General features: G+C 52.2%; 4 protein-coding genes and 1 long non-coding RNA gene across 19 annotated transcripts; 3 read left to right on the top strand and 2 right to left on the bottom strand.

The window, feature by feature from the left end:
• The first annotated feature begins 27 nt into the window (after positions 1–27).
• On the top strand, positions 28–5714 carry GDPD3 (glycerophosphodiester phosphodiesterase domain containing 3). 9 transcript variants are annotated; one of them, XR_012122240.1, is made up of 12 exons: positions 28–684; positions 952–994; positions 1228–1363; positions 1452–1497; positions 1657–1775; positions 1860–1949; positions 2276–2409; positions 3657–3716; positions 3819–3870; positions 4328–4544; positions 4995–5067; positions 5518–5714. XR_012122240.1 is itself a non-coding variant. In XM_036992551.2 (11 exons), the coding sequence occupies exons 1-11, from the start codon at positions 546–548 to the stop codon at positions 5535–5537; spliced, it is 912 nt and encodes a 303-aa protein (XP_036848446.1). In that variant the 5' UTR covers positions 28–545; the 3' UTR covers positions 5538–5714. The 9 variants fall into 9 exon arrangements, 8 of the variants coding, with proteins under 8 accessions (XP_036848446.1, XP_073071436.1, XP_017517992.1 ...); XM_036992551.2 differs by lacking the exon at positions 4328–4544; XM_073215335.1 differs by lacking the exons at positions 3657–3716; positions 4328–4544.
• On the bottom strand, positions 2987–6989 carry LOC108398460 (uncharacterized). Its single transcript, XR_001853422.3, has 2 exons — positions 6791–6989; positions 2987–4005 (listed from the first exon to the last, which is right to left on the bottom strand). It is a non-coding gene; the product is annotated as an uncharacterized lncRNA (long non-coding RNA).
• Positions 6990–7019: 30 nt separating this feature from the next.
• On the top strand, positions 7020–10382 carry YPEL3 (yippee like 3). Of its 6 annotated transcripts, none has more exons than XM_017662506.3 (5): positions 7020–7298; positions 7860–8042; positions 8148–8191; positions 8401–8509; positions 9904–10382. In XM_017662506.3, exons 2-5 carry the CDS (start codon positions 7926–7928, stop codon positions 9991–9993), a joined length of 360 nt encoding a protein of 119 aa, XP_017517995.1. In that variant the 5' UTR covers positions 7020–7298; positions 7860–7925; the 3' UTR covers positions 9994–10382. The 6 variants fall into 6 exon arrangements, with proteins under 6 accessions (XP_017517995.1, XP_073071441.1, XP_073071439.1 ...); XM_073215340.1 differs by having other exon boundaries at positions 7021–7178; positions 10349–10382; XM_073215338.1 differs by having other exon boundaries at positions 7021–7178.
• Positions 10383–10572: 190 nt separating this feature from the next.
• TBX6 (T-box transcription factor 6) lies at positions 10573–15945 on the top strand. Its single transcript, XM_017662502.3, has 7 exons — positions 10573–11939; positions 12868–13135; positions 13217–13363; positions 13439–13509; positions 14593–14666; positions 14754–14937; positions 15019–15945. The coding sequence occupies exons 1-7, from the start codon at positions 11500–11502 to the stop codon at positions 15230–15232; spliced, it is 1398 nt and encodes a 465-aa protein (XP_017517991.1). The 5' UTR covers positions 10573–11499; the 3' UTR covers positions 15233–15945.
• Positions 15946–16051: 106 nt separating this feature from the next.
• On the bottom strand, positions 16052–25485 carry PPP4C (protein phosphatase 4 catalytic subunit). 2 transcript variants are annotated; one of them, XM_017662527.3, is made up of 9 exons: positions 25382–25485; positions 24985–25146; positions 19444–19495; positions 18850–18900; positions 18512–18613; positions 17749–17922; positions 17531–17657; positions 16570–16759; positions 16052–16485 (listed from the first exon to the last, which is right to left on the bottom strand). In XM_017662527.3, the coding sequence occupies exons 2-9, from the start codon at positions 25080–25082 to the stop codon at positions 16356–16358; spliced, it is 924 nt and encodes a 307-aa protein (XP_017518016.1). In that variant the 5' UTR covers positions 25083–25146; positions 25382–25485; the 3' UTR covers positions 16052–16355. The 2 variants fall into 2 exon arrangements, with proteins under 2 accessions (XP_017518016.1, XP_036848449.1); XM_036992554.2 differs by lacking the exon at positions 25382–25485 and adding an exon at positions 23671–23716 and having other exon boundaries at positions 24985–25122.
• Positions 25486–26314: the final 829 nt, after the last annotated feature.

The following is a 26314-nucleotide window of genomic DNA, read 5'->3' as shown; positions in this document are numbered from 1 at the left end:
TTTGGCTCCCTAGCTGGCAGGGCTGAGAATGAGGGTATAAGGAACCCAAACTTTTGGACAGAGTGGGGTCAGTTTGACCTCTTAGTCATTGTCCTCTTCCCTCTTTAATGTCTTCTGGTCTAACTAGCTGGGGGTGATTTGGGGGTGACTCGGGCACCCTGCACAGCCCCAGATTCTCTGGAAATGGCAGGGGGTGGTGTGTTATACAGCCTGGCTGTAAGCACCAGTGGGAAGGGGAAAGGTGGTTGCAGACCCAGTGGGGGGACATGATTCCCCAGTGCGGCCAAGGAGAGGGTACTAGGGTCTATTAAGGATCTAGGATGTGAGGGCCAGAGCTGCCGGACTTCTACTCCTGCCTCTACTCCATTCCCTGCTGAGCCCTGCAGCCTGGCCCTGAGCCAGCAGCAGGCTCAGCAGGTCCCAGGGGTGTGGTGGCGGCCAGTGGTGGAGCCAGCCTGCATGGGCCAGGCAGGCAGTGGAAGCAGCACAGTCCATTGGGAACAGCTGAGCTTGCCGCAGCCAGAGCCAGGACAGACAGCGCGGCCATGGGCTCTCTGCTGTACTACGCCCTGCCCGCTCTAGGCAGCTATGTCATGCTCTCCATCTTCTTCCTGCGCCGGCCTCGCCTCCTGCACACACCCCAGGCTCCGGCCTTCTGTCCCCACCTGGCAGCCCATCGGGGAGGTGAGCTGGGTCAGGGTAGGAAGGTGGGGGTGGCAGCTATTGAGGGTGGAGTGAGGATAGCAAGAAAGGTGACTGGGTGGGCAGCAGTGAGGGGCAGGATGGAGGAAGAAGGCAGAAGTCAAGGTAGGTGGAGAGGGGTGGTGGGGCAAGATGTGAATTGGGGAAAAAGGCCTGTTCAGCCTGGGTGGACTCAGGGTGATGAGTCAGGAGTGAGGGGAGAATGAGTTGGCCAAGGCCCTAGGGACCCACCCCAGCTGCCCCACACAGGATCTGGAGAGCGGCTGGAGCACACCATGGAGGCCATGGAGAAGTGAGTACACCTGTCCGGCCAAGCTGCCGGGTACGGTTGTGCCAGTTGGGTGCTGCATGACACTAAGGGTGCCATTCACTTCTCAGTCTGGTGACTTGAGCCCCCTGGTGGTGAACCCTGCACAGCCTGCCATCTCACCTTGAACTTTGCCCTCTACTCCCCTGAACCTCCCCACCACCCCACGGTCTGCGCCACCCCTGTCCTGTGCCTCACACTGACTTTTGCTCCCATAGCTCCATGGCCCAGCAAGCAGACCTCCTGGAACTCGACTGCCAACTGACACGGGACGGTGTGGTGGTAGTGTCGCATGACAAGAACCTGTCCCGCCAGTCAGGTGTGAATAGGGATGTGGGCAGCCTGGACTTTGAGGTGAGCCTTGCCCAGCCCCCTACCATACCCAGAGAGCTGCCATACCTCCACACATACCTCCCAGTGATATGCTCCCTGCTCTTGCCAGGAGCTGCCCTTTTATAAGGAGGAGCTGGAGGTTTACTTCTCACCAGGTCAGAGCATGGGCTATGAGCCGTGGGCTGGGTCAACCAGAGTGGGGTCATGGCCTTAACCTCCTCCCCTCTTCTTCTCTGGGACTCTCCCCTGTCTCCATGGTGAGCCCCCCCTACCCACCCCAACCCTCCTGTGATCCTACTTCCCACACCCTGCAGGCCACTTTGCACATGGGTCAGACCGGCACATGGTGAGTCTGGAGGATGTGTTCCAGAGATTCCCTCGGATGCCCATGAGCGTGGAGGTCAAAGAGGAAAATGAAGAGCTCATTCACAAGGTGGGGCTGCCGACAGGTGGGTAGGGCCCAGGCCTGGAGAGACACCTGGCCTGACTCCCCTTCATCTACTCCTCCTCCTCCCAGATAGTAGACCTAGTGAGGCACTTTGACCGCAATGAAATCACCATCTGGGCCTCAGAGAAGAGCTCAATCATGAAGAAGTGCAAGGCTGCTGTGAGTCCCTTTTCTCTCCCGGCCCCAGTGGCCCCTCCTCCAAGGGTAGAGGAGTTTGGGGGGTGTTTCTGGAGCACCCTAAGCAGGGTCTCAAATGTAGGATTATGAGAGGTGAGGTGATGAAGAAAGTGTCAGCAGCGTCATGCTGCCGGGAACTGGGAGAATAAGTACACTGAGGCCTCTAACGCTGGGCCAAGAGGGGGCTTTGATCCTGCAGGTGGTAGGGCTTCCTGAATGTCCTAAACTGTTTATCCTGAAGCCCAGACCTCCTCTATGCTTCCCCAGGAGCAGACTGATCCCCTTTCTCACTTGCCCTTGTCTCCCAGAACCCTGAGATGCCGTTCTCCTTCACACAAAACCGAGGATTCTGGCTGCTGCTGCTCTATTACGTGGGGCTGCTGCCCTTCATGCCAATCCAGGAAAGATTCCTCATCAGCTTCCTACCCACCATCATCAACAGGTGCTCAGAGGGTTCCCATCTCTCTTCTTTATCTTCCCCAGGCCCCCAGCTGCTCTGTCTTCAGAAACCCCTCCTCCTCAAGCCCATCGTACAGGGTCCCCAGCTCCCTGACCACCCTCAAGCATAACCCCCAGGGTCCTTTGAGGACAGTCAGCATTCATGAATACTAAGGGGGCCACAAACCCCCTGAAATTCTGTGCAAATGTGTATTCATATGATTGGAGTTTTTGGACAAAGCGTTCATTTATTTATCCACTCACCCAACAAATATCTGTTGAATGCCTACTCTGCTCCGGGTGCAGTTACAGTGGTCAACAAAACCAGTGTGGGTGGGGTAAGGCCCTTGGTGAGCTTACAGTCTGGCTGTGGAAACACGTAGTAGGTAGAGCATCACTCTCTGATTCTCAAAAGGAAAAGCAGGGTTTTTCCTGCTGGGAGACACAGTAATGGCTGGGAAAGTATCAGGAATTTTGATACTTCCCCAGTGCTCTCTGCTCCTTCTGTTGACCTGAGGGAAGCTCCCAACCAGCCACCAAAATGCCTTGCTACGAAGAAAGACATCATTATACTACAGAACTTTATGTACATACTTTTTAATGTAGAATTTGCAAAGTGTTCTTACATCCTTTAGTTTATTTGAGCTTTACCTAACAGCCTGCTCAGGAGGTACAGGAATCATAATCCCCATGTACCCATGGAGAATCCGAAGCTCCAAGAGTTTCTGTAATTTGCCCAATTGCGGTCACACAGCTGGAGGTACAGAGCCTGGCTTTGCACTGGATCTGACTCCAAAGCCTGCTGTGAGACATTGTAAAGGACCTCTGAAGTCATGCCTGGAGTCGGGTAATTAGGGGGAAGTAGCTGACCCATTAAACACTCCGTTGTCAGGAAACTGGTCAGGCCCAACCAGAAGGACCTTCAGATTGCATGTCCAGGTTGGGAATCAAGCTGGGCTCCAGTGCTGGTCCTAGCACCATCACAGATTTACTCTGTGACCTCAGGGAAGTCACTTTAGCTCTCCAAGACTCAGTTTCCTCTTCTGTAAAACACTGAAGGGAGGGCACCCTCTCAAAGCATGATGTCAAGGCTATGGGAGTGGGGTCTCACTGAGCAATAGGTGAATTGCTCATCTGGGCAACTGCAAAGGTTCTAGAGGCGGTGGGCTTATACTGGTCAGGAGTCCTGACCACCCCAGCACACCCATGACAGAGACCCAAAATGCTGACTGCAGTACTCCTCCTCCACAGGACCTATTTCCCATTTTCCTGCCCAGGTCTGAACCAGTTGGCAGCTGTAGTTTCCAAATGGTAAGGTGATAGGGAAGGCTGGGTGACGTGTCCCCATAGAGACCCGCCGCTGCCCTTCTCCTTCATCCCTCGTCATGGCCTTTCCCGCATCCTTTTCACTAGGTTCCTTATGAGGAAAAGTCTGATCCAACACCTGGAGCAGCGAGGAGTGCAGGTGAGGCTTGACCACCACCCCCTCAGCAAGGAGGTGGCTCTCAAGTGTGGGCCTAGCACAGCCCTTCAGTCATAGCTCTGCTACTCAGCAGCTGGGTCACTTGGCAGGTCACTCTCTGTGTCTCAATTTCTTCATCTGTAAAATGGGGAGAATGGTATATTTAACTCTTCTGCATTGTACTGGTACTTAGTAAGCGCTTGATAAATGCTAGCCATTCTGATAACAATGATGAGTCAAACCTACTGCCCTGACTCCTATTGAGGGGGGCTGGGGAAAGACCAAGAAAAGGAAAAAATCCAGCCCAGCCCCGTCCCACCCCCAACCCTGAGCATCAGCTTTGACCAATTCATTTACTTAGCAAACCTTTGTTAAGAACTTCTAGGCACTGTGGTACCAGGGATAGAGCAGGGAGCTTACTATTAAAGACAGAGGAAGGAAATGAAGCAGTTTATCACAGCAGTCTGAAAGGAAACCATGCTAGAGATGGCCTCTGGAAGACATGAGGAGCTGGTTCATCAGAAGAGGAAGATGACAGCATCTCAAGCAGGAGCCTCAGCATATGGGAAGGCCAGGAGGAACAAGAGAGGGTTTCCACCAGGCTGTGGTCTGGAGGAAGAACGTGAAGAGAGCTGGAGAAGGCAGGAGAGGACGAGACAGGCAGCCGGTGAACCTCAGTAAGGAGCCTGGACTTCAGCCAAAAGGGAAGGGAAGCTTTTGAGGTGCTTAAGCAGGGGAGAGGTTTTATCCAGTTGAGGTTTGTTGAGGGTCCTGTCCCTCTGGTCACTGTGTGAAGTGATCGTGGGAGCCAGTGTGGAACCAAGAGGGTCCATCAGGATGCTGATGCTGCCATGGACAGGCCTCAGGCTTAGGTGCCAGCAATGGGGATGGATGGAAGTGTTAACTCAGACAGGCTGGGGCTCAGGGATGGACGGGATGTGGGGTAAGTGAGGCATGGGGGTGGGGAGTGACAAAGCACTTCCAGATGAGCCCTTCTCACTGCATGGGGCTTCCCCATTACTCTGGGAGGTTGGACCATCACACTCATTTGTTACAGTAAGGAACTAAGAGGTCCAGTGACTTGCCCGGGATACAGACACCATCTCCACCTTCCTCACTGCCCACAGGAGAGGACTCAGGAGGCAGGGAAGATGGAGAGCAGCAGGAGATGCAGGCAGGATGGGAAGCACTGGCATGCTGGTAAATGTTTCACAGCTGCTCTTCCAGAAGAAAAAAGCACCCTGATTTGAGCATTACTTCCCTGGTGTATATACTTCCACTTTGGCCAATTTCAAGCTACCAACATGAAGTCACTGAACAGAGTTGGAAAAAGATGTGTGCTGGCACACCATAGCATTTTCGTCTTACACATTCAACAGACATAAATAGCATCCATAGGTTATAGTGAGTATAGGTAACAGTAAAATGTAGCAAAGTAATTCAAAAGTGATGAGTTTTGAGTATTACCTTTAATATGTTGAATTGAACATTTATACAAGTTAATATTTAATAATGGCTTTATCTATGACCAGTTTATAAAACTCCTGAAAAGTTAACCATCAGCTCCTGCATACCACTGCTCGGAGCTCTCCACAGAGGAGATCCTGGTAAAGTTGTTTAGAAACCACAAAACCTACCCTTTCCACTCAGGTGATATTTTGGTGCCTTAATGAGGAGTCAGATTTTGAAGTGGCCTTTGGCCTGGGAGCCACTGGTGTCATGACTGATTACCCCACAGCCCTGAGGCACTACCTGGACAACCGTGGAGCAGCTGCCCAGGCCTCCTAAGCTGGAGTCCCTCAACTTCTCCTCTATTTCTCTTCCCCAATAAATACATAAATACTTCATTTTTAGTCATGTCTTTGTGTTTAAGGGGTAGGGAGTATGGTGGCATTGTGGGAATGGGGGCAGATCCTAGAAGACTGTAGAGATGGCAGCTTAGAGCAGAAGACACCAGCCTAGGGCCAGAGTTGGGCCCTAACCAGCCTGACCCACTGGTTCCACCACATTCCAGCCCCAGAGTAATGCCACACCCTGTGCCAGCCTGGCCTCTACTCCCCTCAGGAATATCCCTTGCAGAGGCAAGTCCTCCCAACCCCCCCTTCACCTTTTCAGAACCACAGATAATGGTTCCATTCTCCTGAGGACATCAAGACCAGGCACACGGTAAGGGACTTGACTTGCCCCTACGGGCCTTCTCACTTGGCCGCAGAGGGTGGGCACAGCTGGGACAGCTGAGTTCACAAGTGCCCATGTAGATGCCTCAGCCATTCCAACCTTCCACTCCCAAGTCTCCTACTCCAGAAGCTCTCCGAATTCTTCAGCCCTGTCCAGCCCTAGTATTTTATTCATTGAATGAATCACGTTTCACTAATTTTTATGGACTACCCTAGGCCAGGCTGGGTACTATGGTGAGTTCACGGAACAAGACAAGTCTAGTATGGCACACATGTTTAAACTGAGTTTTCAGCTGAGTTTAGAGGTGACGGAAGGAAAGGGGGAAGCCCACAGCAGACACCTAATGCATTCTGGAGGAGCAGGGTTATCAGAGGAGGCTGCCTGGAGGAGGTGATGCTCAACAGCAGGGGCTGGCATGTTCAGAGGCTCTGGCTCCCAGGGGTCTAACACAGATGGACACCCTCAGCACTTTCATTCCAAATCTGCCTGGTGCTAATGGCAAAGACCGTGGAATGGGACCAAAGTGAAAATCCCAACTTTGCCCCTTACCAGCTGGACAGACCTCCTTGGACCTCAGCTCCCTGGTAAAGTGGGAACAATAGCAGAAGCTGCCTCACAGGATTGCTGCAGGGGTTGAGAGTGGAGCATAGGCGGTGAGTAAAAGCCGATGATTATGACTGTTATTTCCCGGGGGGGGTGCGCATAGACACCATTTTCCTCCTAACCCCAAGGCCAGGTCACGTACCTCAGATCCTTGCCACTTGAAGGACCACGGGGGCCAGGAAGCGGGGCCACGTAGCTTGGGCCGCGGATTTGGCTGGTTGGGTTGCGAGCCGCAGCCGCATTTCCGGGCCAGCCGGAGCCCGAGCAGGGGGAAGGGCAGCCCAGGCCTGCACTGGCCGCTGTGTGACGCGCCCCCTCATTTGCATGCTGCGCGCCGATTGGCCACAGCGACCGGGACCAGAGGCCGGCCCCCTCCCCCTCCCGCCGCAGCGGCGGTAGCAGCTGGTCTCGGTGTAAACAAGTCGCGGCGCCTGCGAACCCGTGCCGGGGGGGACGGCGCCCACCAGGAGCGTCCCCCACTCCCAGGCCAGGCCACCCCGGCGGACCGGGCCCCCGCGCGCCCAGGCGAGGTGAGACTCGCATCGTCAGGGCTGCGCATCGCCCCGTGCCCCGTCCCCGCCAGCGAGGACTACCCCCTTCCGTCAGCGCCCGCCCCCATTCCCGCGCCCCAGGTGAGCCCGGGGTCTCAGGTAAGGCTCCGCGATGCAGGTAAGATCCCTTAGGCATAGACAAGGCCCCAAAGCCCGCAAGTAAGAGCCACTCCTCTGCTAGGTGGCCCTTCACCCCCCAGTGAGGCCTCACTGCCTGCTCCAGGTGAGGAACCTTCTCCCCAGGTGATCTCCCTGTACCTCAAGTGGAGCGGTAACCATCCTTCTCCAATCCCTGGCAGTTCAGATGAGGTCCTAAAGACCATCCAATTCCTAATCCCTCCGTGCTTCCCATACACTGAGAACTGAAAGCTCACCCAACTCTAAAGCCCCCTCCGCCAGTTTCAGTTGCTAGGTCAGCAGGAGTGAGGCCAGAAGTGGGTGGGTGATTCACCTTGGGCCCCTCCTAGCCTCAGTTTCCCCGTTGATGCAATGTGAGGCCTCCTCAGTGAGTCAAAACTGAGACGGCTCTGGCCCCTGGAGATGTTGCTGGCTCTGGGGATAGGAGGCAGCAGCCAAGTGTGACAGAATCCCCATAGCCCTGGGTGTGCCTGCATGTGTGTGCCCCTGGTCCTGACAGCCAACTCACTGTCTCTCTGGCAGGCACTGGGCTCCCTCTGCTCCCCGTGGGCCGCTCCCCGCGTGGGGCCACTGCCCCCGGCCCCCGCCATGGTGCGGATTTCAAAGCCCAAGACGTTTCAGGCCTACTTGGATGATTGCCATCGGAGGTATAGTTGTGCCCACTGCCGCGCTCACCTGGCCAACCACGACGACCTCATCTCCAAGGTAACCAACCAGGTCACTGTTGGTGGAATGGGAGGCTAAAGGGGCTGCCTGGCAGCTCCCCACCAAGAGTCCTGACCAACCCCTTCTCTCCCTCCCACCCTTTAGTCTTTCCAGGGCAGTCAGGGGCGTGCCTACCTCTTCAACTCCGTGTAAGTATGTGGTCTCCTTTCTTTCCCTGGCCTCAGTTGTGACCTATGACCCCTGGCATCATGCTGAGACTCCTGGAGTCCCCTGGTTCAGGCAGAAAGTTGTGACTGCCCTTCTGTTGGATGCTAAGGAGAGGCACAGTTGGATACAAGCTAGAGGGGGACTTTCTAATGGTGGGACCCTCCCTGGGACTGCCCCCATGTCCCTGCAGGGTGAACGTGGGCTGCGGGCCAGCCGAGGAGCGAGTGCTGCTGACAGGACTCCATGCTGTTGCTGACATCCACTGCGAGAACTGCAAGACCACTTTGGGCTGGAAATATGTGAGTCGGTGACCTCTGACCCCCGACTAGCCTTTAACCTGACCCCTCACATCATCTTCTCCTCAAAAGCAGTCATCTGGTCATCTTTCAGAGTATATGGGCCCAGTTCACACAAGTAAAACTGTCTTTTCATCCCCTGACCATGTGCTCATCTCTCACATCCTAAAAGGGCTTTTACAGTTTTTCTCTTAACCCATCCCTTTCCTCACAGGCTCAAGCATCTCCACTTTAGACATGAGGATATAATCAGAATTACCATTTAATGAATGATGTGGCATGCACTGTCATGTGCTTGGCATATATTATTTTATTCTGTCATTCCAACAATCCTGTAGGTAGAGTCTATTATTATCTCCACTTTACAGAAGAAGAAAGGAAGGCCCAAGGATGTTAGGTAATTTTCCTGAGGTCAAACAACTGGTAAGTAACAGAATAGGGATCAGAATCCTACGGGTGTGTGTGTGTACCAGAATCCTAGGTGTATATGTGTGTGTATGTGTTTAATCCCAAACCCTTGACTCCCAGTTTCTGTAGCCATTCAGAGGATCAGAGAAGTTCCCAAGACCTCACAGCAGCATGGAGCTTGGGTCCATGAGCCTCCATTTCCACAGCCCTCCTTGCCACTGGCACTGTCCAGGGTCTGATTTCTCTACTCTGAGTCTCAATTCCTTATCTGACCGTGGAGGAAAAAGTCACCATCTGGCACCTAAGATTGTTAAGAGAATGAGATTAGATACAGCAAAAAAAGATGCTCTTGGGAAACCGCAAGGGACAGGAGGCCTCAGGCATCACTTGGAGCAGTGGTGCCACTGTGAGGTGTTATATCTCAGGCACAGACAGGCAGACAGCCCTAATCTGAGTTCGCTCCTGGCCTTGCCACAGATTTGCTGTGTCCCTGGACAGGTGGCTTGGCCTCTCTGGACCTCTATCGAATAAAAAGGTGGTCTAATCCAAAGGTCAAAACCTCAAGTGCTTGCAGGGCCAGGCAGAGCAAAAGTGTGTGTGTTTTTAGGGTGGGGCAGGGTTGTCTTTGGCAAATTGGAGCGATACTTTATTATCTTTAACTCTGCTAGCCAAACAAAACGCGTAAGCCAAAACTGGCCCTCAAACTACCAGTTGTAATCTCTGGATCTTTTAGAAGTTTCCATATTTTCTCTGTTGGAGTCAACATTAGTATACTTAAAAAGTACTCATGATTCAGAGTTCTATCTCTTCTGGTAGTGAGAAGCCTGGCCCTGCCATTTAGCATCTCTGTATCTGTGGGTAGGTGGTTTGGCTTCTCTGGGTGACAGTTTCCTCCTCTCAAAAATGGGGCAAATTGTGCCCACTCCACAACCCCTATCCGTTTTGGTAAGGCCCTTGCTCCAGGGTTGAGGGTTCTCCCCTCCTTTCAGGAACAGGCTTTTGAGAGCAGCCAGAAGTACAAAGAGGGGAAGTACATCATTGAACTCAACCACATGATCAAAGACAACGGCTGGGACTGACAGCTACCCCTGCCACATGTGGTTCCAACCTGGCTTGGGTGCCAGGGGGAGCCAGTGGCTTCCCACCACTCACTCCAAGGCGCTCTGGACCCTCAGGGCCCCTGCAGAGGAGGAATCCAGCTCCTGTACATATATTTTATTGCATGCACTGTGACCTTGGGGGGAGATCATAAGGTGGAAGACACCCCTGCACCTCCCTGCGATCTGGCTGGCTTGGATCTTGTTTTTAATCCCTTTCTGCCCTATAGATATGGCCTGTGTACTGCTCTCTTGGCCCCAGTGCATCGTCTGCCCTGTGAACTTACCCAACTGGGCCCTTCTTACCCGATGTGTATCTGCTCTCCTTGTTCTGTAGAGTTTGTACATAATAAAACAATGAAGTCAAGACAGCCCTGGCTCTCGTGGAATCCAGGAGAGGAGACTCAAATGTGGATTCCTGCCTCTATAGACCTGTTTCCTTCTAAACTCCGACCGGGCATGGAGTAAGCTCAGCGGTCAAACCTGGGGTCTGCGCTACTAAGGCTCAACCATCTGAGACCTAGGGCGGGTCTCAACTGCTCGTGGAATCTCCGGAACCCATTCTGACTCCCTAGGCCTTGACCTGTGCTGATAGGCGTCTTCTCTGACTTAGCATTTTGCTGCCGCCTAGAGACAGCTTCCCTGGGAGGCAAGTGCGTCGCCACTTTTGCGAGCCCCTCGTCTCGACTACAACTTCCAGCGGCCGCAGCGGCATCTATCGGTCGCCTCTGCGCTGGGCCTGTTGGGAAGTGTAGTTCCGAGGGTTCCCAGCGCGGGACCTTCTGGGAATCCTAGGCGCCAGCCGTCTGAGATTGTCGACCTGTGGGGCGCCCCTAAATTTTTAAGATTTAGCCGAGGGTGGTTTTTTCAGAATGGGAGCTAGGAAGGACTCCAGGTTTCAGACCTCTGGCTGCAGGCTTCTCGAGGTCTCCAATACCCTGCGTAAAGATAAGCTCAGGCTGCGGCCCTCCAGCCCTGCTCTTTCCCTTAAGCATGGTTCATACCGCCAAGCCCCGTCCTCCAAGTGAAGCAGGAGTCACCTGCCAGAAAAGTCTGGGGCGCCAATGTCTGCCCCAGGTCCCCAGTCTCCATCCCAGGGACCAGGCTCCGCCCTCAGCTTATCCCTAGCCGGGGCTCCCCCCGTGGGAATGGGGACCAGCTGGCCGGAAGCGCCAAACTGCGTCCCTGTCCGAGCCCTGGGGATCAATCAGGCCGAGAATGTTAATTATGTAATGAGGGGGCAGGGGGTCGAGGCTAATGAATCCTGGTGGGGTGGGTGGAGAAGGGGAGGGTACCCAGGTATCCGGCCTCCTCTTGGACCCCTTCCAGGCCCCAGGGGTCTCCACCCCAGCCCAACTCCAGGGCCCCAAAGAGGGGAGGGGCTGTGATCCTGGGTCTGGAAGGGGCTGAGCTGTGAGCTATAAAGGGAGCATCTCTTAGCACGGGGACTCTAGGCAACTAGACCTGAGGCCAGACAGGACTAACTCCATGTACCATCCACAAGAGTTGTACCCCTCCCTGGGGACCAGCTACCGCCTTGGGGCTCCCCAGCCGGGGACAGATTCCAGCTTCCCCCCTCCCCTGGCAGAGGGCTACCGATATCCCGGTGAGCGCAGGGACGAGCTCCTGCGCAGGGATTGGGGGTGGGGGAGCTGTGGCCCTGTGCTGGCTCCTCATTCTCCCCCATTGCCAGATCTGGACACTCCCAAACTGGATTGCTTTCTCACGGGTATTGAGGCTGCTCCCTGCACCCTGGCCGCTCCTCCACCTCTACCCCCGCTGCCCCCAGCCCTGGGCACTGAGCCAGTACCCCCAGCCCCAGAAGCCCTTCATTCGTTCCCTGGAGTCAGCCTGAGTCTGGAGAATCAGGAGCTGTGGAAAGAGTTCAATTCCGTGGGAACAGAGATGATCATCACCAAAGCTGGGAGGTGAGGGGGCTGGGACAGGGTCAGAGCACCCAGTGTGTTCCCGGTGGGGATCTCTTGGGAAAAGCAGAGTTCCTGGTGATGGGGCTAAGTTTGGGGGTTTCTAGAGGGGCTAGAGCTCTGTTTAAATTCAGAGTGTGATTGTGGCGTGGTCAGGGGTTACTCTATGGCTGGATCAGGGGTCATTCTTCAGCAAGGGTCAAGGGTCAGTCTGTGGAGTCTATGGCTGGTATAGAGAGCAACCTATGGCAAGGGTCCTAGGTCAGTCTAGGCCAGAGTCAGAAAGTATGGCTGAATTATAGGTTAGTATGTGGCCTAGATCAGAGGTCAGTCTGCAGATAGAGTCAGGGTTCAGACTATGACTATGGTCAAGGCCCAGCCAGTGACTACCATCAGGGAAATCTGGCCATGATCAGGGTTAGTATGTGACTAAGACCTTAGAGACAGGAATATGGCCAGTATGTGGCCTGTGTTGGGGTCTTTATCTAGGCCAGGCGCCCAGGTCCTGGCGTGATAAGTCCTCTGCCTTGCTGAAGGCAGGGCATTTTTCTGAAGCCAATTCTCTTCAGCAGCTGTAGAGTCTGGTTCTGGAGATCAGGTGAGGAGATCAGGATGGGGAGCAGGAAGCTCCTGTAGAGAGAAAGTATACTACCACAGCTTCTGCAAATGGAGCTTGAGGGGCCAGGAGTCAGGGTTCTGGGCTCTGCTCCAATCTGCTCTGTGACCCTGGTCAGATCATCTGTCCATCCTGTCACCTGTCTGTAAAATACGATGTAAGACAAGCTTCCAGCTCGGAGACGCTGTCCTCTGAGTTCAAATTCTACCTCCCTCAGTGGTTCTCTGATAAAACTGGGTGGGCTGCTGGCTATGTTCCCTTTCTGGTGCTGTGGTACCCCTGGCTCCAGGCCTCTCCCATCACCTCCCTGTCCAGGCGCATGTTCCCTGCTTGCCGAATATCAGTCACTGGCCTGGACCCTGAGGCTCGCTACCTGTTTCTACTGGATGTGGTTCCCGTGGATGGGGCTCGCTACCGCTGGCAGGGCCAGTGCTGGGAGCCCAGTGGCAAGGCAGAGCCCCGCCTGCCTGACCGGGTCTACATTCACCCTGACTCTCCTGCCACTGGTGCCCACTGGATGCGGCAGCCTGTATCTTTCCATCGTGTCAAGCTCACTAACAGCACGCTGGACCCCCATGGCCACGTGAGGCCCAGGCTGTGACCCCAAGCTGGGGGGTGGGGGTGGGGCCCAGAACAGGGAGTCACTTCAGTTCTTCCCTCACAGCTGATCTTGCACTCTATGCACAAGTACCAGCCCCGCATACACTTGGTGCGGGCCGCCCAGCTTTGCAGCCAGCACTGGGGGGGCATTGCCTCCTTCCGCTTCCCTGAGACCACATTCATCTCTGTGACAGCCTACCAGAACCCGCGGGTAAGTGACTGCTTGTGGGGATGGTGGTGTCTTACCCAGGCTGTGGGACCTTTGACCCTGGATGTGTACCCCCAGATCACACAACTGAAGATCGCAGCCAACCCCTTTGCCAAGGGCTTCCGAGAGAATGGCAGAAACTGTAAGAGGTGGGCATTGTTCATTCACTCGCTCATTCAACAAATGTTTATTAGTCACCCCGTGTGTGCCCAGCACTGTGGTGGAGGCCAGGAACACAGTGGTAAGTAAAAACATTTTTTTCACTTATTGATTCAACAAGTACTTATTTAGCACCTGCTGCATGCAAAGCACGGTCTGGGCACTGGAGATGCATCAGTAAACAAAAGAAACCAAAGCCCCTGTCATCGTGAAACTGATACTCTAGTGGGCAGAGTAGACAAGCAAGAGAAATAAATAAAATATATGATGTGTCAAGGGTAAGCTCTAAAGAGAAAACAAATAAATCAAGGAAGAAAGATAGGAAGGACTGGAGTAAGGTATTTTTTAGAGGCCTAGGAAGGTCCTGAAGGAAGTATAGGAGGGAGCCAGGTGGATATCTGGGAAAAAGCATGCCAAGGAGTGGGAACAGCATGTGCAAGGGTCCTGAGAGCAAGCCCATAGTGTGGCTGGGTAGAGTGAGAGGTAACAGGGAGCCAGATTATATTGGACAGTGAAGGGTTAGTTAAGGCTCTGGCTTCAATTCTGAGTTCAGCCCCCACCCCCACCCCCCACCGCCCAGAGCTGGCCCTTCCTCTCAGGAGCTTACAGACTGGCCAGAGATAGGCATTAATCAAAGAATCACTCTGAATTAGCAGAACTGCTGACATGTTATAGGGGGTGCTGTGGGAGGTCAGCTTGAACTGAGACAAGAAGGATGAGCTACAAAGGTGAAGGGGGACAGAAGAGGATTTCACAGAGGGGCTGAAGGGCACAGCAGACAAGGTGGGATGAGCTGGCTTCAGACCACACCCTGGCCTTGTATCTTGGGAAGGACTTTCCAATGATTCTAATGCAGTAAGAAAACCATTGGGAGGTTTTAAGAAGGGAATAAATCCCAGCTTTGCCACTTCCTAGTCATCTAATTCTCTGGCCTTCAGTTCCTTCATCTATAAAATGGGTATAATAATGGCACCTACCTGATAGGGTCCCTGGAAGGGTGAGATGCCTGGCACCTGGTAAGTGCTATTGTTACCATCATCACCACCACCACCACCACCATCACTATTCCCCAGGGAGCGAGATGCCCGTGTGAAGAGGAAACTGCGGGGCCCAGAGCCAGTAGCCACAGAGGTCTGTGGGAGTGGAGGTGAGTATGGTCCCAATGGTGATGGGGCCAGGCAGGCCTGAGACGCTGATCCTCCTTAGCCCAACCTGTCCCCTTCTATCTTGCCAGATGCACCAGGTGGCCCCTGCGATTCCACACTGGGTGGGGATGTTCATGAGTCAGATCCAGAGCAGGCCCCAGCCCCCCAGGAAGGTGCCCCTGCCTCAGCTCCTCCATGTGGTGGCCCCAGTGCCGAGGCCTACCTTCTGCACCCTGCAGCTTTCCATGGGGCCCCCGGTCACCTTCCAACGAGGCAAGTGGGACCTGGGCACGGGGCTGGGCTGTTTGAGGCTGGGGTCCCCTTCCATTCTGACACCCCTCACTTCTACTTTAGGAATCCCAGCTTCCCTGAGGCTCCAGACTCTGGGCGTCCAGCCCCTTACTCAGCTGCATTCCTGGAGCTGCAGCCTGGGCCAGGGGGCTCAGGATACCCAGCGGCTGCACCCCCAGCACCCTTTGCCTCACACTTCCTCCAAGGGGGCCCCTTTCCCCTACCCTACCCTGGTCCTGGGGCTTACCTGGATGTGGGCTCCAAACCTATGTACTGAGCAATTGCTGGGCCCCTCTGCCTCCCTCCCTGTCTTCCATCACAAACCACAAACCTCCAGTTCCCCTGCACCCCAACCCAGCTACAGACCCCATAGCCTGCCACTTCCACTGGTCCCATCCCCCACACCAAATGGCAGCCTTGGGCCTCCCCCCACCACTTCACACTTTGATTTCACTGCCACCACCCATGGCTTCAAAGCTCTGGCTAAGCTGCTGGGAGTCCAGCTGGGGCCAGCTTCCCCTTCCCGGCTCTCACCTTAGTGTGAATGGAGGGAGGCTCTGCCTGGCCAAATGGGGCCAGTGACCATCATTCCCACCTTCTGGGCTTCACCCTTGGGCTTTGCAAGTTCTACCCCTATGCCCCAGTGCAAGCCACATCAGGCTGTTCTCAGGACCAGAGTATTTTTGTTAATAAAACTGAAAAGCCATCAGCGCTCTGGAACATTGGGCTAATGGTGTTTGGTTTTGTTGGTCCTGGGGCTTACCTGGATGTGGGCTCCAAACCTATGTACTTTGACAAGTCCCCCAGACTTGCCAGTTTCAAGCTGCTTAACTTTGTGCACTTAAATCAACCAACTCTGGGCTTGCTTCCTCATCTGGGAAATGGGGGAATCTGAATGTTTGGACACTTCATGTCTTGAGAATTAAATAAGGCTGCCTCTGGAACCCAGGCCTGGACCTAGTAACAATGAAGCCTTTGGGAAGTGGTCACTGTCACTGGATGGGGACCAATAGGCTCTGGCGCAGTGAAGGTCCTGACATCTACCCCAGGTCCCAGCCTGGGATTGCTGCTCATCCACAATCATGTCTGACACAAATTCAAAGACTATTTTTCTTCTTTTATTAGAATTTTTTCTCAAAATTTTTATCTAAAAACAAACAAAAAATAAAAGGAAGAAAGGAAAACAAAATATTATTGGAAACTTCACAATTCAAGTCAGGAGAAAGGAGAGAAAGAGCATGGAGCTGAGGCTCCAAGCCTCTCCAGACAAAGTCCTCACCCTCAAAGTGCCCTCTCTGTGGGGAGAGCAGAGCTGGGGACAGCCCCCCATGCCCAGCTTCCACATGGAGAGGAGGCTGGAGTCACAGTGGTCCAAGAGCAGAGGGGCTGGAGCCAGAGGGTCACAGGAAGTAGTCAGCCACAGGCTTCTTGGAGGGGATGCCGCGTGTCTCTTGGGGAGCGGCCTCAAAGATGATGAAATCTTTCTGGAGATGCTCATCCAGTTCCAAGATGGCAGCCACATTCCCACAGCTGGAAGTCGAGGACAGCACTGTTAAAGCAGTGGATCAACCTAGACCCCCAAGCCCCAGTGACCTCCCAGCACAGGCTGCTCACCGGTAGCAATAGTTGGGTGCCGACCACACAGTGAGCACAGTCTCATTGAAGTGCCACTTGTAACCTTCCATCACCAATTGGTGGGCACGGCAGATCATGTCAATGTCATTGGCTGCATTGAACTGGGCCACCACGTCACTGCCAAATAGGTAGCCAGCTCCACGAGGGCTCACACCCCAGCCTGTTGTGTCTGAGGCAAATGAAAGTATGGAGGGGAAGAGAGAGGGTGTCTTCAAGGCTTCTCTAGTTGCCCACTGCCCTTCTAAGGAGAATATCCTGTCCCCCTTCCCCAGTCAGGCCTGTGGGGCAAGAGCACAGGGCATAATGGAGTCTGAGGGGTTCTGGAGGACAGGACAGCAAATGGGGCAGATAAACTCCAAATAATTTCTTGATGGTTGGAGCTGTTTCATGGAGTGCCCATGTCGTTTACTGTCCAGACAGGCATACCACGCCGGCAGAGAAGGTGGGACCAAGGGCTGCCCCGGCTAGCAGTGGGGCAGCTGGTGTGGCAGTGAGGGAGTGGGGCTGTGTGTTACAGCAGGAGCCCTACTGGTATTTGGGAGATATGGCTTTCAATCTACAAGCCAGGGAACCCTGAAAAATAAGGGGCCCTCAGAGGGCTATCATTCTGAGAGTCTGACCTCTGCAAAAGCCCCTGCACATTCAGGGAGCTGTTGATTTGTCCCCAACAAGCCTCTGAGCTATGACATACATGCTCCAACCCCTTCTCTGAGCTCAAAGCACCAGCTCCCCACACTCCCCACTCCTCTCTCATGGGTGCTACTAGTGGGCAGGTCAAGCACAGACACCAGTGAAAACCAGCCCTGCTCTGCTCTTCCCCAAACTCACATGGTCTGGCTGTCCCCACCTTCAAGCACTTGCTTTAACACAGGACCTCCTTAAGTCTCTCACCAATTAAGGGTAGAGTCTACCTACCCCTGCCCTATCTGCTTGCCCTCACCTTCAGGGTCAGACCAGAGCAGGTCACACATGGGCCCATCATGCGGCACCTCCTGCTTTCGGTCAATTGTCCGGATCTGGTCCAGGGTCTGGATGGATGGGGAGAGGCCCCCATGTACACAAAAGATCTACAAAGACAACAAGAAAGGAGGGAGGGCTGGCTGAAGCCTGGCACCTTTCCCACCCCTCCCGACCCCTGGGGCCCTGTGGCCGGCCTACCTTGCCATCGATGATGGCTGATAGGCTGAGGTAGTCAAAAATCTCAGTGCAGTAGCGCCACACAGTCACTGAGCCATACTTGCGCAGGCACTCATCATAGAAGCCATAGACCTGGGTGATCTGGCGGCTCTCATGGTTGCCCCGGATCAGAGTGATGCGGTCAGGATAGCGAACCTGGAGGTAGCCACCAAGCCAGGGATGGGGGCTAGGCTCTGTCTCCTCCTCATAACCTTACCTGTCCTCTCCCAGACCTCCTCATATCTGCCAGCCCCACTCTATCCTTATCACCACTGCTCCAGCCCAGAATCACATCATCTCTTGCCTAAACCATGGTACATCCAGCTCAAAGACCCTCACTCCTCCTCAACAGGATGCAAAACTGACCCCACCCTATCAACTGTAAACCTACTGGCTCTAGCTCCCTTTTCACTTACCAGGTAGACCAAGCCCTTAACAAGATACTGATGGCCCTTTGTCATCTAGCTCCTTATACCCTCTCCCCCACCAGCAGATACTGTATTAACACAAGGGAACCTCTGTTTCCTTCCTATAATGCCACCCCTCTGACCTCATCCTCCAGGGGCCCAATCAGACACCCCCAAGTCAAGGAAACCTTCTCTGACTAGCCCCCACCAAGCTGCACGTGTCTGTCACGAGCAATACAGCCGACTTGGAGGGGAATAGAGCAGGAAAGGGCAGGAAGGCTGCAGACAGGTCAGGCCTGAGGTGGCCCAGTTTGGGCTCCGAAGCCAGGGGTTCCCACCTTAAGAGCCAACAGCAGGAGAAACGTTTCGACGCTGTAGAAACCACGATCCACAAAGTCCCCCATGAAGAGGTAGTTGGTCTCAGGGACGTCACCACCCACCTAAAAGGAGGGAGATTCTGCTTGGCCCTACACTGTCCTCTGCCCACTGTAGTGGTAGTCCATGTGCCAGTCAAGTTGAGGCCCCTCTCTCATAAAGGGCCCACCCACCTAACTAGCGGTTTCTTGCCCCAGTGCCACTCACCAAAATCAAAGCTTCCATTCTCAATTAAAGGGGTCTGCCAGTCACCCCCCCAACCTTGCCACCAGTCGCCTTTCCCAGTGTTCCCCACACTCACTCTGAACAGCTCCTTGAGGTCATAGAACTGTCCATGGATGTCACCGCATACCTGGGAAGTAAGGAGGAGGGTCAGCACTTAGAGTTGGAAAGCCTCTGCTCCTCTGCTTTCAAAACACCCACTGCTTTAGGAGAGGCTTATCCCTCTTGGCAAGCCTCTACTTCTCAGGGCTACTCTTGCACCCAAGTCAGCCTACTCTGGAATCATCCCCCAGCGCACTATGAATGTGAACTAGTCTGTGGGCAACAGCTAGAGCCAGGTCTTTCCAGCCATACCTGGAGGTCCTGGTTCCCTCCTCTCCCTACTCCCCTCAAGGAACCCAGAATAAAACATCTAATAATAAAGAAAGCATAGAAACATGTAGAGCAGAACCACTCACCAAATGAAGAGTGCTTCTGCTTTGCCTAAGAATATTCCCCTGACAAAAGATCCTTCCCGTAACATCCATGTCTCATAAAAGCTCCCTTGACAGTGGGGGAGGGGATACATGGCCTGTCAGGGATGAGGGGGCAGACTTCTAGAAACTGCAACGCTATAGAAAGTCCACGTGCCTAAAAGACCAAGCCAGGCTCTGGAGGGACAGAGGGTACTCACTGTGACTGGCGAGTCCACCCTCTGCACGTTGCTCTCCTCTACCAAGATCTCTCTGGAGACAGGAGAAGACCAGGGTCACCACAGGCAGCCCAATTCCCGACACTTCTTTGGAAGGGAGGGGAGGTATGAGGTGGTCCTTGAACCTCTAGGGGGCAGGAGTGAGGTGCACGATTTCCCCAGGATAGGCTGATTACAGCCTCCACTGCTCAACACCTTAGCATGGCTCCTCACTACCAAAAGGCCAAAAGCCCCAGCTCTTATTCCAGTGCTCCAAGCCTTTCCCAGCCTTGACACTCCCTGCTGTGCTCTTTCATACATTTAATACTCACTCCCAAAACACAGACTTTTCCCCCTTCTCCACAGAGCCCCCTGTTCATGCTGCTCCCTCAGTTTCGAGCACTCCCAGACCATGCCCCTGACTGTGCTCTTACCACCCCTCTCACCCCATCCCAGGGGCTTCCTCCCAGACACTCCAAAGGCATGGGGACAGGCAGACCAGTCTTCAGATGTACCTTCAAAATGATACATTGTTGCTACTTTTTCATTAATCTATTTAGAAGCAGCCAGGGTTTTGTTCTTCCATTTCTCCCCCAAGCCTATTTCTACTGGAGGGAGCATGACCGTAAAGTCACTTTGTCACCTAATTTAAGCAGTACCCTATTTCATTTTTGATAACAGCAGTAAACATTCCAGTTTACCCACGTGTTAACCTAACTGTAGTTGAGAGCTCTGCATGGATGATGCATGCAGTCAACCAACCACCCTCACAGAGGTGGGACCTGAACAAAGGCCACATGGCTCCAGTGTCTGGCTCTTTCATCAGGCTACTTGGACACAGGAGTACTGTCAGCACTTGCTCAACCTCTTTCTGCTGCTCGCCTCCCACTAGACTAGGAACTCCCTGAGTTCAGGAAACGGTGGTGTCACATATGGTCCTCAGGGTGCTCTGCAGACAAATATGGCCCAAAGGAGGTATGCACTGCCTTTCGGGAATGGGAGGAAGCACTGGCAGTGGTCCACAAAGCAACCAGGCTTCCCCACCTGTGCTGTACCTTGTGTTGAACACCCCTCCACTTGCCAGCTACTTATAATGTTTTAATGACCTTTCCAACTGACTTAGGGGTTCTTTTCATCCTCATCTGACAGACAAAGAAACCAAAGGTAAGAGAAAAAAGGGGCAAGATCAAGGTCACTGAGAGTGGCTGAATTGGAATTCAGGTAACCAATCTGCTGAGATTTTATGCCAGCCTCTTTCACAGACTCTAGGTCAAAACCCCACTTCAGCGCCAGCAACACACACCAGCGCTCTCGGGGCTCACAACCGCTCACCTTTACTTCCACAACGAAAATACTACCTTCAGGAAGTGCCCACCAAAGTGCCAGGCCCTGTCACTAGATATGCCCAATCTCATTTGAGCTCTATAATGATTTCAAAGATTTAGAGAGGTACTGACCAGGGTCATATTGTTTGTAGGTCACAAAGCTGGGATTCATAATAAAAACCACTTAATTCAAACCCTCTGCTCTTTTAACATGCTGTTATTTTTCAATATGAGTGAGTCCAGTTCACATACTTCAGGTCTCTGCAGATCTGAGTCTGTACCCCCTAAGCAAGCCAAAACTTCTGACACTACCAGCCTCAGCCCCGGCTCCTGGTGGGTCCTCAGAAGGCCAGGGGGAAGGTGCTAGAGTTGGTCCCTCTTCAGATTGGGTTTGGGATAACAGTGGCCAACTCAGGCCTTACCTGGTACCTCCCACCACCATCTGTGCTGGGCAGGAACTTGCCCATCTCTCAGTCCTTTATGGCTCCCTGCTACTTCTCACAGTCTAAATGTCTCTGCTTGCCTGTCAATGAGCATGGACTATGGTGAAGACCTAGATCCAAAATCAACCTCCCTTCCAACTAGCCGTGACACCATGCGCAAGACATTCTTTCCTCTGAGGCTTATTTTCCCCTTCTGTGAAATACCCCTGTACTACCAAGTCCACAGGGCTGCTGCAAAGAGCAATGGAAACTGAGTATGTAATTGCTCTGATATTCTGAAAACTCCACCATGCTATACAAGCACTACCTACACCACCAGACTGATTAAGGCCCTGTAGGGGAAACTAACAGGAAAAAAATGACATGCAGCGACTGGTTTAAGTTCCTAAAAATGCCAATCAAGAGGCAGCATGGATGACTAAAAACATCATGGAGTTGGTAAGTGAAATTTTACTGAGCCAGAAAAGCATGGAAAAGCCACAGACAAGCATTTAGAAAGGAGTTCTGCCTGTTTGCCAAACCCACGTAGGCTCTGTCTGGCTGTTACAGTTCTATGTGGGGCAAAACTAAGCAAAGAGCCTGTTGACCAAGAGTTCAAAACCCAGTTTTGTCACTTTCTCTGTGGGTGATCTCAGTCAAGTCACTAGGCCTCTAGGAGTCATGCCTTTCTGTTCTATAAAATGGAACACATAACTCCACCTGCCAAGACTGCGGTGGGGAAGCAATGGCATGTTTTTTGCCAGTACAAGGCCAGGCTAATAGTGGGCCTAGTGTTCAATAAATGTGGGGTATTTCTGCTTCCTCTTTTCCAATTCTCTAGCATAGTGGAAACCACAAATAGAACCTCAAAGGTGGCAGGTAATTAGTCTCCTTACTGTTGCCTACATATCTCACAGCCTCTACTCCTACTTGGAATGCCCTTCTTCACTGGCCCTGCTCCTATCAGCTATCCAAATCAATCTCACCTTCCAAGGCCGCCTTCTATTAGAACCTTCCCTGATGACATCAGTTCCCATCAGCACTGCCCTATTCCTATACAGTAACAGCAGTAACACCTGAGCACTGTCGAGCATTTACACTGTACCAAAGCACTGTGCTAAGCTCATCTCAAAAACTAACATACTAACTTTTCACAACCATCCTATTCAGTACTATTATTCCCAATTTACAGATGAAGAGACTGAGTCTCAGAGAAGGATCACCAACACAGCTAGTAAATGGCAGAGCTCAGACTCCAACCTAGAGCCATCACATTCTAAAGCTTGGGCTCTTAACCACTGTATCATTCTATTTCTCACAGAGCTCTCAGTTGGGTCTCCCCTCCTACTGCCGGGAGCCATGCTACTCAAGCTGTGTAGCAAAGCTCAGGCTGGAGGAAGACCCCCACAAATCAGGGGCCTTCGCAGCTGGCTCCCTCTATTACCCACCTTCATTTTGTTATTCTCCGTTATACTATTGGCTTTGTTTTTGCTTGCATTGTTGCCAAGGGTTAACTAACCTTTGCTGAGCAGTGTGGAAAGGATGAGAACATAAACTTCCCAAAAGCTTTTCAGGACAGTGTTCCTGAAGAATAGAACACGCAGGGGCCAAATGGCAATCTTAGCATAAAAGTACCGAAACCTGCTGTTAGTTAGTCAAACATTGACCACCCCATTTCCACTGAGAATGCCCCCATTGTTTACAATGCTAGTGAAACTAGTGATGGAAAGTTTTATAGAAAGAGTCATGAGAAAATATTGAATAGAATAACCCTGTTGACACTTAATTAATCATCTCATGTTTTCTTCCCTCTACTACTTCTATAGTTTGTTTTTCTTCTTTCCTAATCACAGCCCTTTACTAGAATTTGTGCCTCATACGTGAAATTACCAAGCACCATAATTTTCCAGGAAGTAAAGATACCTCAAAACAAGTGCTGGGCATAGAAGCCACGGAAAATAAATCTGCAAAGAAGTGAAAAACTAACCTTTTCAAAGAATATTACTTCTCTCTCACTTACCAGCTTTACATCTCCCTGTATGGCCCTGTAAGATGGCTGGTTAGCCAGAGACGGGTAAGATTCCTCAAGGGAGGAACAACCTAAGACAGGCACAGTCGCAGGGGGGCCATCAGGTGAGAAAAAGGGGGCCAACAGAGGTGAGGCTTAGAACCTCGCCCCCCCCAGTTTTGAGAGAAATCTTCTACACCTGTGGATGTTTTGTTGCCCTTGTTCAGCTTGGATTAAGACCTGGTCTCTGGGAACAAACCTGATCATCTACACCTGCCTTCTTACAGTTCTAAATCATGCTTTCTATCTATATCTTGCATTTACCTACTACATTAACATTTTATTAGATTCACATATAAAGTATAAAAATCAAATGAATAATCATACATCATATTTGACTTGACTGTTTATAGTTTAAGGTTTGTAGTTAAAACAGAAACAGTTTCTATAATATGCATGCCCTTGCATTGCTCACCATTTAAGAACTTGTTTAGTCCCTGCAGTAGTGGAGTCTTGGAGACCTGTGTAGGGTATGTAAGGGAGATTTTGGTATCCACACAGAAGAAAGAGAAATGTAGATAAAAAGGGGAAATTTGGTTTGCTGCCTACTGTGCCCTATAAAGGGGTATAAGGTGAAGATATGAGTTTATGATTTTAGATTGATTATAAATTTATTAAAGCCTCTAAGAATATTTTTGTGGGAAAGAATCCTAGCTAACTGTGGCACTAGGTGACCTGTATTTCACCCTGAGCTGATATAGACTCCAGAGTCGCTGCTACATACTGCACGCTCCTACAGTCACATGCACTTCTTAGAAACTGCGTTGCATAGAAATGTAAAACACAGTAGAGTACATGTTGACAGGAAAAGTTTTGGTCAAGGAACAGAAAAACAATCACCTTTCTAACGCTTGACCAGCCATGAATAGATTAGAAAGTAAAAGAAAGAAAAAAACCTTGCCTATACTTATTAACCAACTGCCTATACTAATTAATCATCAGAATAATAAAAAATAATCATATCCTTGTGCAAAATGGTATAAACAAAGCTGTCATCGGCACTTTGTCGAGAGATCACCTCCAGCTGACTCCGTGTCCTGTCTCTCCACATGCCGACTCCGTCCTGCACCTTCGGGCATCCCACCCCTAGGCTGGAGCTGGACTCCCGCATCCTATCATGCTTAATTCTACTCTGGATTATTCACTACCATTCTTTGGGATTTCAAACTGAGCATTAGAGTGATCCAACTCCGTGTTCTTGCATTATAGCCTGAAAAGCGGCAGGAAACAGAGAACTGGCTTCAGACTCCATCCCTCACATGCTGGTTGAGCCCTTATGTGTAAAATGCAGATACTACCACCTACTTGTAAGTGGAATTAAAATAATTTCATAAACCACAGAATACTTAGCTTTTCTGCCTTTAACTTTTATTCTTGCTGACACTTCTTTGTATCATCTTATTTTTCCAGACCTTTCCCCAAAGTTCAGTTCGTCCAAGAAGCCTTCTCTGTTGCTGACAGATAGGGTTGCTTCGCTGAGCTTCCTAAGTACTTTCTACAATTTTCTAACTCCACTGAAAACACATCATCTCAAATATTTAAGTGTCTTTATCCAGATGTGCCTTCAACCAAACAGGCTGGCTGCTCCTCAAGTAAAGTGGCCCTATTCTGCTCCTCTCTGGGAAAGCTTCCAGAATAGGCCAGGCCCAAAGTTCTTAGCTAGGTTTGTACCAGGTGGGAACCCCTGGGCAGCGGTCGGGCCGCCTTTCTTCCGGGCCACCTGGCTCACCTGGCTTTAGCGCACAGGGCCTTGACTTCGCTCTCCTTGATGAGCTCGCAGCGCCGCAGCTGCTCGATCTGCCGGTCCAGGTCGCTGATCTCCGCCATGGCCCACCCCCCGGCGCGGGTCAGAGCCGGGGCTACCGCCCCCTCCGCACCGCACAGGGGTCTCCTGAGGAAGGTGAAGATGAGCCCTCGGATTAATGTCCGTAGTGGGGGAACGGGGTATGGGAAATGGGTAACTTGATTCTGGAACTGGCCGGTCCCTTCCACCCACGCCTCCCCTCACATCGGCCCCCAGACCCCAGCGACCGACAGCCCTGGCTGCCCCACCCCTCGCTAACTCCCACTGAACCCCGCGGTCCCGCTCTAGGAATGGGTGGCCTAACGGGGCCTCAGACTATTACCGCCGCCGCGACTCCCGCTCCGGCTCTTGGGCTCCCTGCCTTCTTCCTCCACTCCGCTGTGAGCCACCGCCACTGCCACTTCTACTTCCGGCCCCGCGCGGAAGCAAAAGGACATTAGTTCCGCCACGCTCCGGATGTGGCGTCATACACACCTTCCCCTTCCCATGCCGTGCTCTTAACCCCACCTCTCAGGCAGTGGAAAAGAACCTAAGGAACGTGATGTTCTCCACTTGGGGGCGGAAGTTATTGTGGGTTAAGCGGATTGGCGCTGTGACGGCTGTTAAGACCCCTGTCCAGTCCCCTCCCATCGCAGGGGTACTGAAGCTAAGCTGACTCCACCTTGTAACTTCATGTTAAACGTATTTACCCATTTTAGTCAGCCTCCCCCATTACAATCCCTGAGGGATGGCACTTTAGTCCACCCTTGCAGCCCAGTGCTTATTAGAACGACCTGGCACAGTAGGCATACATATTTGTTCAATGGATGCAGGAAACCCAGTCCAAATCTCTTCCCATGGTCTCAGAGAAATCTTTATGTTGGACCTCCGAAGTTAGAGGCAGAAAGGAGTCTACCCTCCCCACACCAACCCTATGCCTCAGTTAGGATGACCTCCCTGATTCCAGAACGATCTCTTGACACCCTTCAGTTGCTTTCTGTTTGCAAGTTTTATTCCTGTTTTTTTCCAAGAGGAGAAACTGGGTCGAAGTGATTAAGTAACTTGTTCATGGTTACATAGCAAAGAATTTGGGGTTTGAATGAAGGTTGAAATTTGAACCCAGGAAAGCTGTGTTCAGCTCATTTCTCCACCTATCATACTTTCTAGTATTCACTTTGTCATTTTAGGAATTCCGTAACTTCCCAGCCGGCATTTAGGTCTTCTGCCTCCCTAGCCTTTTTTGCTGCAGAGAAGAAATGACTGGTTTTTAAGCAAA

Source organism: Manis javanica, chromosome 10 (genome assembly GCF_040802235.1).
Source record: "Manis javanica isolate MJ-LG chromosome 10, MJ_LKY, whole genome shotgun sequence".
In the NCBI taxonomy this organism is placed as follows: domain Eukaryota; kingdom Metazoa; phylum Chordata; class Mammalia; order Pholidota; family Manidae; genus Manis; species Manis javanica.
Note: the sequence above shows the minus strand (reverse complement) of the source record. Positions and strands in the feature narration are given on the sequence as shown.